This window comes from Lygodium microphyllum, chromosome 15 (assembly GCF_053477565.2).
Source record: "Lygodium microphyllum isolate KBCC chromosome 15, Lygodium_microphyllum_v1.1.10, whole genome shotgun sequence".
In the NCBI taxonomy this organism is placed as follows: domain Eukaryota; kingdom Viridiplantae; phylum Streptophyta; class Polypodiopsida; order Schizaeales; family Lygodiaceae; genus Lygodium; species Lygodium microphyllum.
Genome location: NC_141149.1, coordinates 137,303,802 through 137,323,482, shown reverse-complemented (window position 1 = coordinate 137,323,482; position 19,681 = coordinate 137,303,802). Strand labels below are relative to the sequence as shown.

At 40.7% G+C, this 19,681-nt stretch overlaps 1 protein-coding gene across 3 annotated transcripts; it reads left to right on the top strand.

Annotated features, from left to right (window-relative positions):
- Positions 1-401: 401 nt before the first annotated feature.
- LOC148025124 (serine/threonine-protein kinase VIK-like) lies at positions 402-18,446 on the top strand. Of its 3 annotated transcripts, XR_015693405.1 has the most exons (14): positions 402-1,059; positions 1,612-1,686; positions 6,395-6,511; positions 8,259-8,353; positions 8,482-8,599; positions 9,174-9,253; positions 13,450-13,509; positions 13,627-13,742; positions 15,963-16,048; positions 16,217-16,335; positions 16,418-16,828; positions 16,912-17,304; positions 17,437-17,687; positions 17,787-18,440. XR_015693405.1 is itself a non-coding variant. In XM_087694840.1 (11 exons), the coding sequence occupies exons 1-11, from the start codon at positions 781-783 to the stop codon at positions 16,548-16,550; spliced, it is 1,278 nt and encodes a 425-aa protein (XP_087550966.1). In that variant the 5' UTR covers positions 402-780; the 3' UTR covers positions 16,551-16,905. The 3 variants fall into 3 exon arrangements, 1 of the variants encoding a protein (XP_087550966.1); XR_015693406.1 differs by lacking the exon at positions 6,395-6,511 and having other exon boundaries at positions 414-1,059; positions 17,787-18,446; XM_087694840.1 differs by lacking the exons at positions 16,912-17,304; positions 17,437-17,687; positions 17,787-18,440 and having other exon boundaries at positions 16,418-16,905.
- Positions 18,447-19,681: the final 1,235 nt, after the last annotated feature.

Genomic DNA, 19,681 nt, shown 5'->3' with positions numbered 1-19,681 from the left:
ATAATAAGCTTTAGAAAAACTATCACTGTAATCCCAACATGATGAATCGCGACAACATCATGAGATTTTACGAGGATTGGGTTGACAACCTCTTGCCCTCAATTGGCCTAGCTAGGTATGCGGTGCCTCTAAAGCAAAAGCTCAAGATGTTGAACTTTGTAGATGAAAATGAGGGAAAACCCCTTTTCTCACTTGGGTAAACGCCCAAACTACTTGTAAGTTGTGATCTCCATCTAATGAATCTTTTGGCTTTTGACACCTGCATCATGCCTGTTCTCCATAGGAACTTGCCCGAAAGGCTACAAATTGCAATTTGCACGTTACAATGCTTTTGGTCAATGGCGCCAGGCTCCAGCTCTCCTCAATGTCACGTGGGGGTCGGGCATTACGGCTGTCATTGTCAACATCAGCATTTATGATTTGATTCTCAATTTCTCAGAGTTATCGTCTCTCCGTGACCAAGCGCCAAGGCATGTATTGGGTTTTCGGAACCCGGTGCCCAGCTGCAGGATATTGCTCCAGGGCCCAGGCAATCTCTTCTCCATCAACACGGTGATGATGATGATGATGCTGGCAGAGCCCAAAGTCCTCCCACAGTAACCCTCCACTGGCCCTACTGTGATCAATAATCATGGACTCGCTGTCATTAACAATCATGCCGACAGCCCGCCCTCCATTGACTTGCCTGTAGACACAGCCCATTTGCATCCAGCCCTCGTGCACGCCACCGTAGGTGCATCTCTCTCCGGCACCTGCACCTGTGGGTTCTGCTACTCTGATATGGCTGCTGGTGCTGCTCCCCACGCCAAGCGATTGGGCTCGCGCGACGAGGAGCGAGCTCGCATGACCCTCACATCAGTCCTCATGTGGCATGCTCGGCAAGACGACCCGGCTGCCCTGCGCTTGTTGCTGCAGCAGGACCCATCTCTGGTCGCGGCCCAGGACTATGACGGTCGCACCGCCCTCCACGTGGCCGCTTTCTACAATTGCCTGCAGGCTGCGGGCCTTCTGCTTCAACATGGTGCTCCTGTCAATGCCCAGGATCGATGGGGCAACTCGGTAATCACATCCTGAATACCTCTCATCGTATCCAATTGTATGTGCTTGTAGTATGACCAGCTCAATTCTTGAGGCCAACACGAGGGTTTTCTTATCCAAGTAAGCAAGGAAAGATACACGAGGGCCTAAATGTGTGTGCGTCTCAATCATAAAGGGGCTTATGCAACATGCTAGCCTAAATTCATTGCGACTCCCATGATGAGGTACTCTCAATGCATCGGTATTGCTTTTGAGCCTTGGAGGTTACATTCATGGACGAAACAAAATGCAATACACTTGGCTTGCATGAATGCCAAAAAGTGCATGATAGATCTGAATGCATTTGGGTCTTAAGTACATTTGAATCAAGAGATGAGGCCCTTATGCATGACAGATTTCTTTCTTTTGGCTATTCTAAGCTATTCTAACGCTTGTTAAGCTGCTGGGTACGACTCGTTGTTACTTAATCAGTTACTTGAAAGTGAGAGGACCTTATACCATTGAATAGGTGTGTAGTTTCTTGGGTTGTATTTTATACTTTCTCTTGTGCTGAAATGATATTTTCCGCTGCAGCCCCTTGCCGATGCACAAGTTAAAGGCCATCAGGAAATGGAGAAGTTGTTGAAGAATAATGGGGGCCACATTCTTGTAAGAATGTTTTAACTTCTTCTGAATGAAAATTAAGGTGGATTTCAATGTCTGTTCTGGTATACAAGTCAGGCTAAGAAGGCGGGTTTTGTGATACTAAGGTGAGACTTTTGTAACAAAATCATTACCCTGTATCTCATGAGACCTTGCATCATAAGGCTGACCGGGTCACTCATCTGACTATCAGGTACTTAATCATCAGTAGCCTTAGGCTGGACACTTCATCACTTGTGAAATGAGATGAGTTAGGGAAATGACTATCACGTTTGGGAATGAAGATTAGCAGGGTGAGAGAAGGCAATGGATTTGAACTTGGGAGCTATAAAGTAGAAGCTTATTATGGCACCTTAATGGCTATGGTAGGGAATATATTGAGTCATGCAAGCGATTTGTTACAGCTCAGGAGCCATGCTGCCCAATTAAGCTGTTAAGTCAGGAAGTCCTAATTTAACTAAGGCAGATGTTTAATTTGACCTTGGAATCTTGGCTACTTAACCCCTGACTTCATGCTCCTCCTTGTACATAGTTCAAGTTTCTTTCTCCTCTCCTTCCTCCTTTGTTCTAAGTAAGATGTCAAAGTAAGATTGCTACTGGCCTTAGACCTTCGTGTTTCTTCCTCCTGTCCTTCCTCCGTTGTCCTAAGTGAGATGTCAAAGTAAGTTTTGGTAGTGGTGTTTCTTGGCTGCACCAAAATGCCTGGAAACATTTAAGTGTATGGCATCTGCTACTTAAGCCCTGATTACATGCCCTACGATTGCTCATCCCTGTACCTCCTCTTATCCCTATTCCTCACCCAACTACCTATCAGCCCCTTTGTGGGAGGGAGACATAAGCAGGGATAGTGAGAGTCAGCAGTCAGGACAAAGAACAGCAGCATCAACCATAATGGGAGGTACAGGGGGTTGTAATTCCTTCCAAGTAGGGATCCATTGCATGCAAAACCTTATCACATACATTATCATATTGCCAATGGTTTTCTGGACCCGTTATTAATTAATGTGGGGAATGGGTACTGCTTTACACCTTATAGTGCAAGTTTGACCCATATGGCATGTCGCAGTGAGATGGTGGTGAAGATCAATATGAGACAACAGCTATGCTTGGGCTGATTGCTTGCAAGCTCAGTTCTTTGTTCAACATCTTGAGATTTTGAAGTACTGGATGAATTTATTAATATATTTCACCTTTTCCTCTGCCTCAAGCCTAGCAACAAATTGAAAAATCAAGATTCATCTCTCTTATGTGGACTCCCTTAATGTTCTGATGCACGCCTGTGTGGAGTCTTAGTTGTGGGTGCAGGTACCTTACAGCGATATCAGGCCATCAGTTATTTTTCTGGAGTTGCTAAAATCTGCATTTCCATGTGTGGAACATGCAGTCTGGCAAAAATGGAGAAGTCTATGTTTTGTCTATGTTAGCAGCCTGGTGGTGGAGAAGGCTACAATGCATCTCTTGAAAGCCAACCACAGTAGATTCCCTGAAGGTGGCTGAATGTTGATGTGATTCTAGGGGAGCCGTGGCGATGGGATCACAATGTGACAGTGTGTCATGTGGGTCGTCTGCTATCTGGACTCTAGTATTTACTCGAGCACAGCAGGTGGCCATGATTCTCATAAAAACAAAGTCAAGTTTGCCTATTGATCAATCCCTAAAATCTTCTCAAGCACAATGGGTTGCCACAATCCACATAAGCACAGTTAAGGTTTTCTCCCAAGCAAGCTCTAGATTCTACTAAACCTATGCAAGATACAGTCAGTCACTAGGAAAACTTCTGAGAATGCCGGGTTGTAAGAGCTGAAAGTGATTCGCTATGTGGGGATTGGTGTTCACCGGACAATACATCCCAATTTCAGCAGAGACTATAGGTGGAAAAACCTAAACATCCAATGTGATTCGCTATGTGGGGAATGGTGTTCACCGGACAATACTTCCCAATTTCAGCAGAGACTATAGGTGGAAAAACCTACACAGTTAAGGTTTTCTCCCAAGCAAGCTCTAGATTCTACTAAACCTATGCAAGATACAGTCTGTCACTAGGAAGACTTCTGAGAATGCCGGGTTGTAAGAGCTGAAAGTGATTCGCTATGTGGGGATTGGTGTTCACCGGACAATACATCCCAATTTCAGCAGAGACTATAGGTGGAAAAACCTAAACATCCAATGTGATTCGCTATGTGGGGAATGGTGTTCACCGGACAATACTTCCCAATTTCAGCAGAGACTATAGGTGGAAAAACCTAAACATCCAATTTTCTAATCCTTGTGGGAGATCTGATAGAAGTATAAGTTTATATTTCTCAAAAGATCCATGGAAGGATACAGCCTAATGTTCAGAGAGGAAGAAGGTTAAATAATGTCAGGAGGTTGAGCAACTTGTACCACCAGTTGTTGTTTGATCACATTGGCTGATCAAGCAAATTATCAACCTTTAGTTAGAGCTGGGGCAAGGGGTCTCTGAGCTTCCACTGCCTCCACAAATATGTAGTCACACTAGATACTTCGCAAGGGCTCTTCAAAAATCAGAAGCAGCCCTGCATATCCTCACACATTACAAAGGTTTGCGGATGTGTTCAAATCTTTTGAATGCAATGTTGTTCATCATCATTTACTTTTCCTGCTTTCAGAGTCTCTACTCATTGTAAACTTTCAAACTTTGTGTTCCTAGATGTCACAATTCTATAGAAACAGATTTTGTATCCTTTTTCATTAATTTGTCTATATAATGATTTATTAAATTTGTTTCCTTTGCACTAATTAGATATAAAGAAAAGTGCATTGGAGCTGGCCACTGATGAGTGGTCACAGGTTATGGTGGACCCACGCGGTGGGTTAGAGAAAAGATAGTTCACACTTTCACCTATATGGTCCAATTGGGCGCTTGTGACCAGAACTCACGCATATCAGGGTTAGACTCGCACACAGAAAGGATTGATGCCTTGAAGTGTGGGTTAGATCCGCCAGAACAGACAGTTACAATCAATAAGATGGCATGATTATGAAATGCATGTACAATGTGTATGTGTGAGTTGAAAGCTTGAAATGCACATTTCTTTGCATAGGAAAGTCACATGAAGATTCTGATACCGTTTTTGCGATGTACACGGAAAAAGCTTTTATATGACACCCATATTGGGAGGGTCCCTAAATTTTAGGAGGTCCCTAAATTTTAGGAGCCTCGAATTAGCCTAAAAATGCTAGTCCTAAAAAATAGGGATGTCATTCTAAAAATAGTAAATTCTGTACTCTGACTGTGCTTACTAAATTTGGGTGTTTCTATTCTCGACAATATTCAGCTCAAAAAGGAAGGCCATAGAGAAGAGACAAGTGTCAAGACACTTGTCACATAAGTTTCCAAGTGTCCCACCACTTGTCACATCTCATGACATGTGGTTGAACACTTGTCTTGTGCTACTCCACTTTACCCTTTTGTAATAGCTCTTCCCTCTCCTATAAATAAGAGCTCGTTTTTCTTCATTCAACATCATTTTTCTTTGCTGTAAACTCATGTACAGCACCCACAGATAGCCAGAAACTGGCCCCATCCATCCCCATCATCATCCCCCACTTCTCCATTATCAAATTCTTCCATATTCCCTCTTCTATCATTGCTGTTTTACAGGACAGGAAGCTTGTAAATTCATTACAGCACCTCCTTCTCGAGCTCTTTCTTCCATTTTAGCAACAAAAAGCAAGCCCTATCTATGTACTGCTGATCAACGATGAAGAAAGGCTAATTTCCCCTTTTTCTTCTCTCATACTGTAAAGAAATCAGTTCTTATCATTGCATAATAGATAATGCATGTGTGTTTGTACATCTTTGCATGATCTTGTGAGAGTGAGAATTACTTCTTCTCACTCTCAGGTTGATTGTAATTGAGCTCTTCCCTAAGGGACTTGGGTTGAGCAAAAATACATTCCTTCAGAGGGGGGGGAGGAGGGGTTGCCCATCTTCAACCCTCAATCTTGTCTCCATTACTTTTACATTTTCATGGCTGTAATTTTGTGAGTAACTTGCAACCTCACATTGCCTACTTTTTCTCAAAAACAGTGCCAAATGCAACCACTTTGGACTTTTGAATCAGTGGCTAACTGTCAAATGATGGATATTTTACTGCTTCATATGTACATATTGCATGAATTAGCTCTGACTTAATGACAAGTTTTGGCTACTGTTTGACACAATCTCACTCAAGATACAACAAAATAGATGGCTAATACTTCCTAACTATGGGGATTGACCCTTTGGTTAGAGAATCAGGAGTGGATTTAGGTGGTCATTGAGCTATCCATTCTCTACAGGTAGCCCACAAATTATCATGTGAGTCTCCATCATAGGGTTGAGGAAGGGATAGAAGCTTTTGGGTTTGACAAGGAGCCACAAAGTTATGGTGGAAGCATATTCAACTAAGACTTGGTTAATAACGAGAAAGGCTTCCTTCATTGGCAAAGGGGATAGGGGACTCAAAGAATTGTAAGGGATGCACACTACTGAGTGAAATCACTATAATGGTAAGATGGTTAGGTGCTGCCATTGTTGTCTGTTTGTGAAACTCTTTCCATTGAGTTGGTTGCAGAATTAATGCATCTTTCAATGGTGCCATCATGTGCTGCCAAGCAACGCCTTGATTGATGTAAACTGAAATAAGTAAACAGTGTGACGAGTCTTTAATATCTCATGATCATTTTCTCTTTATGTTTCATGATGAAGGGAAATCATGGATCAAGGTTAGGAACAAAGGCAGTCGCACCCCCTCTTCCACAAAAGTGTGATTGGGAGATTGATCCATCGGAGTTAGACTTCAGTAAAAGTCTATTGATTGGGCAGGTATGAAGATGTTCTTGATTAATGCCAACATGCTTTTTCAGAAAATTATCTTGTTCGTTTGTACTTGGTCGGCTGATAAAGGAAGTTATGTTGCCCTATTGGTTTTGTAATTTATAAGACTTTGATTCCTCTGAGTCAGATCTTTGTGAAGTTTCAATGGCAGAGCCTTACATGAACATCTGAAAGCTTTGACAAATACAGGCATTTGTAGTAGTGACTAATTACATATGAACTGAAAAATTAATGAACTATTATTTGTGAATTTAACCTTGGATATGTCTGTAATGCTATGTGGCAGTTGTTTGTTTGTTTGTTTTGAGAGATTGTGCGCGTGCGGTTACAGAAAGTAGACTGCTTATATTAGTCATGCTGACATACGCATAATAACTTGAAAGCGAATATTTGTGTTAGGAAGGTCCTGTAAATATTTATTCCGAATGGGATTTATGTTTTTATGTTAGTATATATTAATTCCAGAAGAGGTTCATGGCCAAGTGAAAAGATCTAACATATTTTGAGGATCCCACTTTACTATATAATTGTTCCATGTTTGGAATAATGTCAGTATTCCAAGTGAATGATCTGAGTATTTTGTGGTCATGGAAGCATATCAAGAAGACTCTGTGATTTATTCATAAAATCACAGTCTTCCAAGTATTCCAAGTGAATGATCTGAGTATTTTGTGGTCATGGAAGCATATCAAGAAGATTCTGTGATTTATTCATAAAATCACAGCATTAGTTGTCCAGAGAAAGTCTGTATCCCAAGAGAATGATCTGAACTTTTCCAATATGGCAATGTAGATGGAAGGTAAGGATGTCACTTAGTGGATTGCCCATCTCAGAAAAGGTGAGTATCAAGTAATGACCTGACCTTACTGTATGCTGCTATTGGTATATAGCTTTCATCCTTGGGACATGGTGTCAGAATTTACTAGAGGATTCACAAGCATGAAAGTCGCATACCTTTTTGTATAAAGGAAACTTGATTTTTATGACAATGTAGCAATCCACTTCTGGTCCATTACCTGAATTGCGTGCTGACTTAGTGCATAGATTGTTAGATGACAGTGGAGGGAGCTAAAATTGTAAGTCCAGTTCAGGTTTAGCTACAAGTCCATGTTCAATGGACTCTGACCCCTTGTCTGATTTGTTTGCCAAATTAGGTGATAGATTTTCAGATGACAGTGGAGTAATCTAGAATTCCAAGTCCAACTCTTAACCATTCTTAAGTATCCAAACTACTGAGAGAATGATTTATAAAAACTACAGCACTTAGCATTATCAATTACTTATTTTCACTGAGGTGCTTTCAATAAAATTTTCTCTGCTTGGGGGAAAGAAAGCATTATTAATCAGTTGTTTCCTCAGGAGGACTCTATCTATCTTGGGTAATCTATGGAGCTTTTGTCTCCAAAAGGGAGGAGATAAGGAAAACCTTGGTTATGAGATAAAGTTACTTTAGATATTTTTTGTTATTCTTTGAGATCATGTCAACTTCAACAACCATTGAGCAACCAAAGGTCTTTTGTAGTCACAACTAGCTCATAACCTTCTGGCACTAGAATGATCTCACAGACCTGGGACATCCAAATGTTTAGTTTTTTTCTCAATTCATCACCTTTGTTTGTACAATCCTATATGAAATTGCTTCTGTGAGCCAGATACATTTGATTTCTTAGAGATAATATGTAACGGACTGTTGACAACGTTAAATATCATTACATGGAGCTTAATCTTATTTTAGGGTAGCTTTGGAGAGATCTGGAAGGCATCCTGGAGGGGGACCCCTGTGGCTGTAAAGAAACTGCTGCCTTCCATTTCAGACGATAGTCTTGTTCTGTAAGAAGCTATCTCTACTCTTGCTTAATCTTTTAGTGCTAAAGTCTTGTGTATTGAAAGAGAAATGTGAACCTGTTCATACCTTGTGTGCCTACATTGACTTGTTATCTGGTACTATTTGAATTCAGAAAAGACTTCAAGCATGAGGTTGAATTGCTGGTCAAACTTAGACATCCAAATGTGGTTCAGTTTTTGGGGGCTGTCACAAATAAACCACTTATGCTGGTGACTGAGTATATGGGGGCGGTAAGTGTTGTATAAACTGCTTAACATGATTGTACTGCCTGCCTTATCTAGAAGTCTTTACTAACTAGGAGCTTTTTGATGGTTAATAACTAGATACCTGATACCATTTTGGTTATGAGATCCTTCTCGTTTTTGTAAGTACAAAGAGAAGCACACATTTATAATACCTGCTCCATCTAGGTTCCTGTACATTATCTTGTCTTCCAGATTTCCCACCCTTTTTTGTAGATTAATAACTACCTACCTGCATCTATTGCCATCTTCCTTTGTTGTCTCAGGCTGATCCAGGAGTTTGATGTTTTCATCTGATTCATCACAATCCAAAAATTTCCTGATGAAGACTGCACCACCATGAATCAATCTATTAGTCATGCTTGTCACAAATCATTAGCCTTGAGTGCATCTAGAGATTTTTTTAATGTAGCTGGTGACTTTGAAAAGTGTTTTTTCAATTCAATGGTCTTGTACATCAGCTTAGACGATACTTGATTTATGCATGTCTAAAGATGATTTTGATCAATCTAGATTTATTTACTAGAGAACCATGCAATGATTTGACTCATGGATTCTGTAGGGTGATTTGCATATGTACTTGAAGGAGAATGGTGCCTTGCCTGCAGCAACAGCTGTTAAATTTGCCATAGACATTGCTAGGTAAGTTATTTACTTTTCTTTTTGAGATTGTGCTAATTCATGTTATAAATTTAAGGCACTCCAGGGAATCTCCCTTTGTTTTTCACCTTGTAAAGGGTAATTATATTATTATTGGAAAAGTACAAGTCCCATATGAGCTAAATGGACGGCGGAGTAACCGAGGAAACTGCCATATGCCATGAGACCATATCCTCTTGGGAGAAGCCCTACATGCTGAACAATCCCAAGCTGCCAGTTAAGAAGGGCTTTCAATCGAGCGATGTGACTTTGGACACCTGAGTAACCTAGTGCCAACATCCTAAGTAATGTAGAAAGTGGAATAGTATGTTCTTGACTGGATAGGATCTGGGAATTTTATCTTGCCAAGCACCCCAAGACAAAATCTTCCTGGCCATTGGATAGGAAAGAAGCCTATGACAAGAAGTCTCCATACTTGTATTGCAAAAGAAGCAGGAGCCGTTAGAGACGTTTCGTCTAAAGAGGGTCAAAGCAAGGGGCAAGCCACCAATCAGCATTCTCCAAATTATTTGAATGGAGTTTTATTGATCCATCCCTCCATAAAAGTCGATTTCCACCATGTGTTGCTTTTACAAAGGCCCTAGATAGAATTGCCCTTAGCTGCCAACAAGCAAGTGATAAATCAGATTAATTGAAGCACACTCCAAATGCAGCTGGCCCTTATTTCTCCAGTCCTGTCAAGGATTTTATCCATAATAAGTTTAATAAAAAGTTGCAAATCCTACAAAGCTAAGGAAAGCCTATTCCCCAAGTCTTGGTATCCTGAAGGGACACATGAAACTAACTTAGAAATTGTGAGCAATTCAGTCTGCATAGAATCGGCACGCAATCTATCATCGGCTCGCTGTCAACCCAATTTCTAAAGCGTGACTTTCCATGAACAGACCAAACGAGTTAATAAAACCAAAGACTGGATACTAAGGTGCTGATCAATATTGAGCCCATGCCACTATGAACCATGTATACTAGTATTTCCATGTAGAATACCCCTATCTTCATGGAAAAAGCGGGCAATGGAAACCCAAGGCTGATGACTAGCACACATGGCTTGAAATGATGCCCAACAGAGAACCACCATGTGAATTTCCACATTCAAAATTGCTCCCCTACCCATCCTTTTGGGAGTACAGATATGATCCCATGAAACACAGGAAATGCAAGCACACAAAGAGTCCTTTTTCCAAAGCATAAAGCGGATGCCCCAAGTAATGTCCCTCAAGGTAGTCCTAGACCAAGGCAATAGGGGAAAATAGTAAGCAAGCATAGGCAACATCATTGTTTGCACCACTTTAAGGTGCACATGGAAAGGCCACACTTAAATTTGGCTTCCACCTTGGCAAAACATTCACCCCCAAAGGGTAACCCAAGTGCTTTGCAATATCCCCTTTTTGAGAACCACCTTTCCTTGCCACCCTATGGCTTGCAAATCATGTTTGGTGCAGTTGATGAAAGATGATTTAGAAGCATTAATATGCACTCCTGAAGCCTGACCACCAAGGAAGTCCCAATAGCTTGTCTGACTGATTGAGCGAGAGTAAATGGGTCAATAACACCACCATTTAGCATGACTTTGGATGATGCAACCCTGCTAATAGTATAAATCAAATGAGACATGTAGGACCCAAAATCCACCATCTACATGAGCATAGTAAGAAAATATCATTTCAAGTAATCAAAAGCTTTCTTCAAATCTAATTGTATGAGATCCACCCCACAATTTATATGCTGCGTGCAATCAATACCCATTTGCACATTGAAAATGTTGTGCTTATGTTTCTCCCCTTGATAAACCCATATTGACTGGGATGCATAATGTCAAGAAGGTGATTATGAAGGCAACTAGCCAGCACCTTTGGAGAAGATCTTATAATACCCCCTTCCGGAACTGCCTAACACATAGTCGTCAAAGGTGCTGCTAGGCGGCTGGCATAAGTCTCAAAGAATTCATTCATGAAACTGTCCCATGGACCAGAACTTTTATCCTTGGGTAGACATTTGTCATCTCATCCCCATGAATATCAGCCTCCAAAGTAGTAGCTATATCAGGAGACAGATGATCATGGATCAATGCATAGAACACAAAATGATTATGAGCAATGTGATTTGAATATGGCTACTGTGAGCCAAGAAGATCCATAAAATATATTCTTCTTAGCCCTGTGAAAGCCTATGCTGTCAACTAATTTGTCATTTGGATAATGTGCAGGCATGTTCTTTGATAATTCATGATAAAACCAAAAATTCCTTGACCTCTTCAAAAAGGGTGTTAATCAAATAAATTCAATGATCTTTTGATCCATTGAAGTTCTAGTATATGCTACTCATCCTAAATAATAATTCATGAATGAAAGAATCAAAATTGTATTGCTTGGCAATACAGTGGCAGCAATTCAAACACTTGCCATTATTGAGTAGCTCAAAATATTTTTGACAATGAAATTTTTTTCCAAATATGAATTTCAAATACCATTCACGAGATTTTATAGGTTTTTGCGTATAGGACATTAATGAAGCCCTGAAGGCTTAGCTAGAGTTTGATAGAGCTATTCTGAAGGAGTTTTAACAAAAGAAAAATTAAAGGAGAATTTAAACTGAATTAAGTGATAAAGCTTACCTAGGCTTAGCTAGAGTTTGATATAGCTATTCTGACAACTTAAGGAGAATTTGGACCTCTTAATTGATTGCTTTATATCGCTAAATTAGAGCGAAGTACTAACATCTAGGACAGTTTAGGGGCATTGTAGAAACTTAGGTCTAATTATGAATGAGGCTGGGCTTTGTACACAAGACAAACAAATGTAAGTTCAAAGGAACACCGGATATGCCACAATGAGTGTGGTTATCAACATGACCTTGAAATAGATAATCAGATTCTAAATTCAGAGTCTTTAAGACATAGACTGGCACAGTGAATGTTGTTGTCAAAATGACCTTCAAGTATGTAATCAGATTCTAAGTTCAAGATCTTTAAGAAGAGATTTACTGGAAAAATCATATCATTTGTGATTCTAAACTAGTTTAATAAACACATTGTCTCTGTGTTGTGAACCAGAACTTGATGTGCCATTCAGAACCTACTGTAAAAATGGTTAAGGCAACTTGCTTACAGAAGAGCCACAAGTGGGGTTTTTTAATGGGAGAAACCTTAGTGCCTATCATAATCTATCTGAAACTACCCTTCATGTGATAGACACAAATAGCCTAATGATGTCTATCTCAACCACTTACATTCTGCTATCTTTTCCAACTCCCAACGGAGTGCCGCTAACCCATGCATCTTAAAGCTGTCTTGATGTCCCATTTGTGAGACATGCATAACCTTGCCTTGATGTTCTAAGAGTGAGCCTAAGAAACACCTTGGAATCTGACTGTTTCGGGTGACATTTTGATAATGATGTTGTAGTGTATATAAGGTTTTTAGTATAACACATGCTTTTTCTGTGGTATTGTTTTCTTTGTTGCATGGTTCTATCTGACATAATGTTTCCAGAATTGCCTTATACTCAGTGAACTGCAGAGAAGGTGGATCGAACTGAACCATTTATGTTTTGAATGTGTGACTTGTATACTTTATACTTCATGTCATGACTCTCAACCAAGATTCTATTTAAAAATGGGTTGGATAGATGTAGTCATCAGCATGCGAAGAGTTGTGATACACCAACATTTGAGATCCAACCATTGATCGATTGTAGAATGAAAAGGCTTGTGAGACAAATAAAGTCTTTCTAAGCCCATACAGGAAATGCTCTTTTGTGTCCGTGAAAGCTGCAAACTTATAGATACAACTCTGAAGGGTCAATTGACATAGGATGCCAAAGACTGGTGGAATATTTGGTGCATACTAGCCAAACTAAGACCCTAGGTCTTATAGAGTTCCTACACTCTGTTGGCGCATGGAATCTTTACTTGCCACTTTAATTTGTTAGATGCACTGGGCAATGGTTTGCAGAAGGGGCACTATAATTTGTTAGACGCACTGGCTGGAAGGTTTTTTCTTTCCTTCTCTCTATTTGGAGGGGTGGTGTGTGCTTTTTAACTTTTTTATCTTTAGTGGAGATGGTATGATGGAAATTAAAAATTTCCCTAGACTCCCTGTGTGGGTAACAAATATTGTGGTGCATGTTGTTCAATCAAATGCAGATTCTTTGTCTGAAAATGTGAATTGCTGGTGGCAGGGGTATGGTTTACCTACACAATGGCACCAACTGCATCATCCATCGGGACTTGAAACCCAGGTAGATCATCCTTGCCTCCTTATATCATGAAGAGTGGAATTACTTTAGACCCTAACGTTAGATATACAATCTCTGTGTATTTTGTACTTAACAGTTTCTGCCTATTGGATATTGCAGTAATCTTTTGCTACTAGAAAACAACCATGTCAAAGTCGCTGATTTTGGGCTTAGCAAAATATTCAGGACAAAATCTTTGCATCAAGTTTACAGTTTAACTGGAGAAACTGGAAGCTGTACTCTCTCTCTCTCTCTCTCTCTGTGTGCGTGTGTGTGCACTCGCACAGGTGTGTGCATGTGTGTGTGTGTGTGTGTGTGTGAGTGAGTGTGTGTGTGTGTGTGTGTGTGTGTGTGTGTGTGTGTGTGTGGATAGTTATATGAAAAGAGAATCAAGTTGTAATCCCCATATTGTTGTTTGCAGCGAAAATTCAAATCAAGGTCACATAGGCAGTTTGGTGCTTCTAAGTATCCCCAAATGACCAACTATATCGTTGTTGATCACCCCTACTGTCCCTATACTGGAAAAAAGGTTGCCAAAGAAGTCCCTGTGTGTTTCTGTGTTCTGATGTCCTTTTAACTGTGCATGGCCCCTTTTGGCTAAATGTGCAGCATGTAATAAGTCAGCTCTTCTGCAATTTGTCTTGCTGCTTCTTTTCTGTGCATGGGTACTGGGCTACCCCTCCATCCTTGGACTGGAGCAGCATCAGCTCCTTTTCTCAGCCATAGTTTGTCCAACAATTTTCCTGCCTCTGTATGTGTACAAAAATAAAGGATGCATGCAGTAATTCAATATAATGGTTCTACTAAATGTGTGTGCCTTCTTGTGCACATAGGAGGGCAGTATTTCCTTGTCTGAACTTGGAGATTAGCACTTGAAGCGTCATTTTCAACTTTTGAGGCATTCAGGAGATGTCTTTAGTGTCAGAGTGGTTAGAATTCTGCATACTGAATTTTCTACAGTGCAACCTCTTGCCATCAATCACTGCTGCTGTATGTGTGCAATTGTCCGCATCAACTGGACTGAGTGATTGATGCAATAGTTGAGGTATAGCAGCTTCCACAGTAGAGGATGGAAGGTTAGCCTCTGCAAGGGCAATATACAGTTTATCCCTTCGATTTTGAGCTAGAAAGCAGAAGGGAGCTATGCAACATGTAAAAGGGAATAAAATACTCAGGCTTCTGGTTCTACATCAAACGTCAATAACTATAAAGATTGCATGATCAGTTTATCATCTAGCTCAGTTCCGAGTCCTGGTTTCCACTGTAGTTCGGCAGACTAGTTCATAGTTCATAGTCCATTTGCATGTAGCAATAGACATGGTTTACAGATAGGCTGACGAATGTTAAAGTCGAAGTCGTGCCCAGCTCTACTCTATTTGTAAAACCAAGGAGATCAAATCGCCCAGTGAAAACGTGAGGGACACTGAGCCTTGTGTTAGTTCAGAGGCTTATTCTCTATTTGAGTGACATCCTAAGGGTGGAAGCAAATGGGTTTGAAGGTGATCTACAAAGGGTGTACACACACAAGCTAGTGCCCTTGTGGCTACGTGGACGTTGACAAAAACAAATGTCCCCACCATATAATGGCACGCCCCTTAAAATGCAGGGCTGCAAATGAAGGCCTCATATGATGAAGAAAGATGTTATAACCAGATGATTTTTCTTACCATCATAGTTCATTTGCAGTTTGGTTGAACATGGTTGATGGTGAGGTTCATGAGGGTGGATGACTGCTGTCTTACTTGACATGGAAGCAATGGTAAAAATAAACTAGGCTACTAGTGCTGTGCAGGTTTATCCTAGATACTTGTGCTTTGGCTGTCAAGCAGGTCTGATTCTTAACTATGTTTGGCTTCCCGGATGCTTGTGCTCTTTCATTCCTGTAACTGATGATATTGTTGAGCAAATATGTTAAAGGACTGAAATCAAGAATGGAGTAAGGTTTTGATCTTCATTAGAACTTGAAGTTTGTGCTCAGTCTCACTGTTATGGTCTAGAAGAAAAACGTTGAGAGAGTCTAAGGGCTCACAGCTCTCAGCTGCAGTTGATCCGGCCTTGACTCAAATTCTCCATTTTTCTCTTTGATGTCATCATATTGGTCACATTTTTGGTTTGGGTGACCATGATATCTGAAACGGCCTGAGTTCTTTAATATCTGCTTGTTTGTATGTATGCACGCCAGATTTTTACGCACCGTAGCAATTGGTAATGTAAATCTAGCCAGCATGCACATACTCTCTGTGTGGGCTAAGTTATATTCAGAAGGCTGGTTGGTTTTAAGATTTTAATCAGCTTCAATACCTGTGGCCTAAGTTAATATTCAGAAGACCGGCTGGTCCTAAGATCCTGTTTATGTAAATCAGGCTTCGATACTTTTGGATGCTTGTGAAACATGCATTCTGTGCTCATAAAGCTTCACCATGTAAATGCTGATTTCAAGTAGGACTTGTGTGCAGATCGCTACATGGCTCCAGAAGTCTTCGAACACAGGTCATATGACACAAAGGTTGATGTGTACTCATTCGGAATGATACTTTGTGAGGTATAATACAACATTTGGCGGCCCGTAAGAAAATCGTAGTATGTTATGTTGATAGAAATCGTGATCTTAAAAAGTCCTCGACTGAAAGACGGCAAGGAGTGAGACTGATATACAGTTGCTTCTGGTAACTTGATCAAGACTTACAAGTCGTAGTGTTTTCTGTAGCAGATGTTCGAGGGTGTGCCTCCTTTCAGTGATATCAAAGCATATGAAGCGGCAAAATATATGGCAAAAGAGAATGCAAGACCGCAATTGCGAGCAAAGACATATCCACCAAGGCTCAAAGAGTACACATTCGTCACCATACCTACTCAATGCCTGCATGAACTTTTTTCCCTGCCACTTTGTTGATTTTTTCTGGTCCTCCAGGTTGATCATGAAGTGTTGGAGTGGAAACAAAGAAGATCGGCCTGTGTTCAAAGATATTTTGAAATGTTTGGAGAGGATCAGCTCTGATATGCAGCAGGATGGCCCCCTTCGGTTGGCCAAATATGGGCTGTAACTGAATAGCATTTATAGGAGAACATATCTTGGGGACAACCGCAAGGCACTCTCTGTACCGCTATGAATGCACAAACTGTGAGAGCCCAGGAATATGCATACCCAGATCCTTACCTCAACCTGCCAAATGGTTGTGAAATTTTGGCTACTACATTGCACGTGCCATATGCGCACTGTAAAAGGTGGTGATCTGGCTTGGCTGTACTCAAAATTCTCATGGACAGAATCTCACAATAGTGAGTCATTTGTAACAAAATCTTTAGAGACAATCTCACAATGGTGAGTGATCTGTAACAACATGTTGAGACTGTCTCTTAACTTGTATGTATATAATTGAACTAACTTGTATATGGTGTCTGTAGATCATGTATTTGGATTGAGCAGCATTCATTATGGGTGTAAAATATGACAAGCAAATTCTCTGCCCTATGCCTTGTATTGATGCCAACATGCCCTCACAGCTTCCTTAATTTGTGGACAATGGCACAATAATCTCATGACTGTCATGGCTTTTAGCTTTTGGCCAAGGTGCGGGATGGAAGTATCAACGAAGCACAGTGTGGGTGTGGGCTCTCTTCTTGAAAAGCACCTAATTATTTAGTCAGCCGTGGTAGAGAGCATACGCAACAACACATCCACAAAGAAGCAGCAGAAAGCAAAATAAAGATACTTCACAAGCCGAAGCGTGAGAAGGAAGTGGCCAAGCAGGCAAAGGAGGACCCTTATAATGGTGGAGTCCCCCTTGGTGTTCACAGGTAAGAGGTGCTTCATGCAAGAGTGGAGTGGAGGGTTGCAATAACTTGGTATCTACTCAAGAGGAGCTTGTTCTGAGCACTGTGCTGTCATCTGACATGGTTGGCATGATTTGCTTGCTTATATGTTCGTAGGAACCAATACAAAGGTGGCATCACACATTGGAAGCCCAAAATGGATGATGTGATCATAAAACCTTCAACAGACTACAATATTGCCTTCTTTTAGATGCACGATGGCAGTTACAATTCGTTAATCCTGACCTGACAATTTGCTAGCTGTGGAAGCTCGCGGGCTTCATCATCCCCCGGAGTGCTTGCATACAAACAACATTGCCTTCCTTTAGCTGCGTGGTGGGCATTTACAATCTGGCCTTCTTGATCGTGTAGGTTATACACATAATTTGGATATCCATTTGTCTGTCAGGGCGGCTGGTTCACTGATTTTGTCTGTAATGTGTTCCTAAAGGAGATTTTCGGTGCAGATTGTTCACTACCAGGTGCAAGGTGGGTATGGGTGCCTCTCATGCCATATATAGTCTTTTTGGGATAATGGAGCAGTGAGCAGGGCATGACATAGATCAATGCGCGCATGCAAACGCTAATTCTGTTGTGGCTTGGTTAATCAAGGCAGAGGACTTCGTGCGCATGCAAACACTGGCCTCCTTGTAGCTTGATTATAAAACATGGTTTCGATACGTCCTGCAATTTCACTCGGATCATGCAGTAGCATTAAGGCTTTCCACATCCCTTTTGCAATTAGTTCACATGGTTTGGTCCTCAAAACATATATCCAATTTGCCCGCCCCAACATCATGCATAGAAGATCATACATCCATTTTGCCCTGCCATCATCCATATAAAAGCATAGATTCCCAGTATCAGGCATCCATAAAGGAGCAAACTGCATGAGTCCAAAGCACCCAGCTATGGAACTACTTGGGAGTATCATGATAATCCTTAAGACAATCTACCAAACGCCCATAGAAAATTTCCCATATCTCTAAGAAGGAAATGTGGCATGCAAACAATGAGAGAGTCTATCGTCCATTAGTCCTAGGTTACATGTTTTAAGAACTAAGCGTAACCTTACATTATTTTTGTGCAAGAGAGAGAGAGTTGTAAACATATTTCTTTCTAAAAAACACGGCAAATAAGATTGTATTATTATAATACTGCTGATCAACCACAACACATGGAAGGTACCTTAGAAAATAAGATCTTATTACTTTCTTCCTTGTAGTAGGTTTTCAAAACCTTGAGCATCCAATTAGATACTTTAGGAACTTAACATTCGAAGAGATTGACACATATTGTCAAGACTTTAAACACTAACAAATTTTGGGCTACCTAGATAACAATTAGAGGTAGCCCTTTGGTCACATGCCATCAAGACCAAAGAGCAGGGTTCATTCTTCCTTATTTCCTAAGAGCGCTTGCTTCCAAGTAATTTATAATGGAGTCCATACATAGTCAACCAGTTCTATAACTTCGATCACACTCATCTAGCCCTCATGTAGTTCTAGAATAAGTGGAACATTGATGTCTCCCCCAAATGACATAAGGGACCTATAGATGCTACAATGTCTAAACCTATCTCTATGTCTAGTCAGTAGTAGAGGGGCACCTTCCATTTGCAAAAAGTTAAGCTAGTTGAAAGGTGTTGATTTCCATACTTGCACCACTAAACTGCAAAGCTTCTTTAGGCATACATTGATCAAACTTGCACCCATAAAGTAGTGCATTGGGAACAATTGTGTTACCTCTCCAACATCTTTGTCTTGCAGTTATTTGGTAATGTGGATTGACTTTCAAGTTGTTGCAACTTAAAGTTGAACATTCCTCTTAAGGAGAGAGGCCAACCCTCTTTGCATTTATCCAATACCTATTACAACGATATTTTTCGACCAGCATCTAAACCAAACTTTTTGAAAGTAGAATCCATGGGTAGCCAAGCAACATTAACTAAATCCATTGGTCCCTTTCTTATGCATACTACATGCCAATTTCTTCTCAAACAAGCCAACTAATCGGTTGTCAAAGAAGGCAATCGAGTTAGGCTAGATTGGAATGTTGAGGGAAGAATCACCATATTGGGATGCTCCCTTCCACTCAAACTATCCTAGAGGTTTTCCCAAGAATTGAGGATGATATTGGCCATGTAGGCTCCTAGATATTAATTTTAAAAGGTTGCATAAAAAAACTAAGTCCCACCAACTAGCTCCCACCCACTTTCTTCCTTCATAAGGAGCTATGCTAATTCGAAATCTATATAGTTAAACCCATGGATATGGGCTCTCTATCTCCTTTAGCTTCTCAAATGCAAAACAAGCTTGATTAAGCAGATTAGCAAGGCTTAGCTCATTCTTGCATGGTCTTC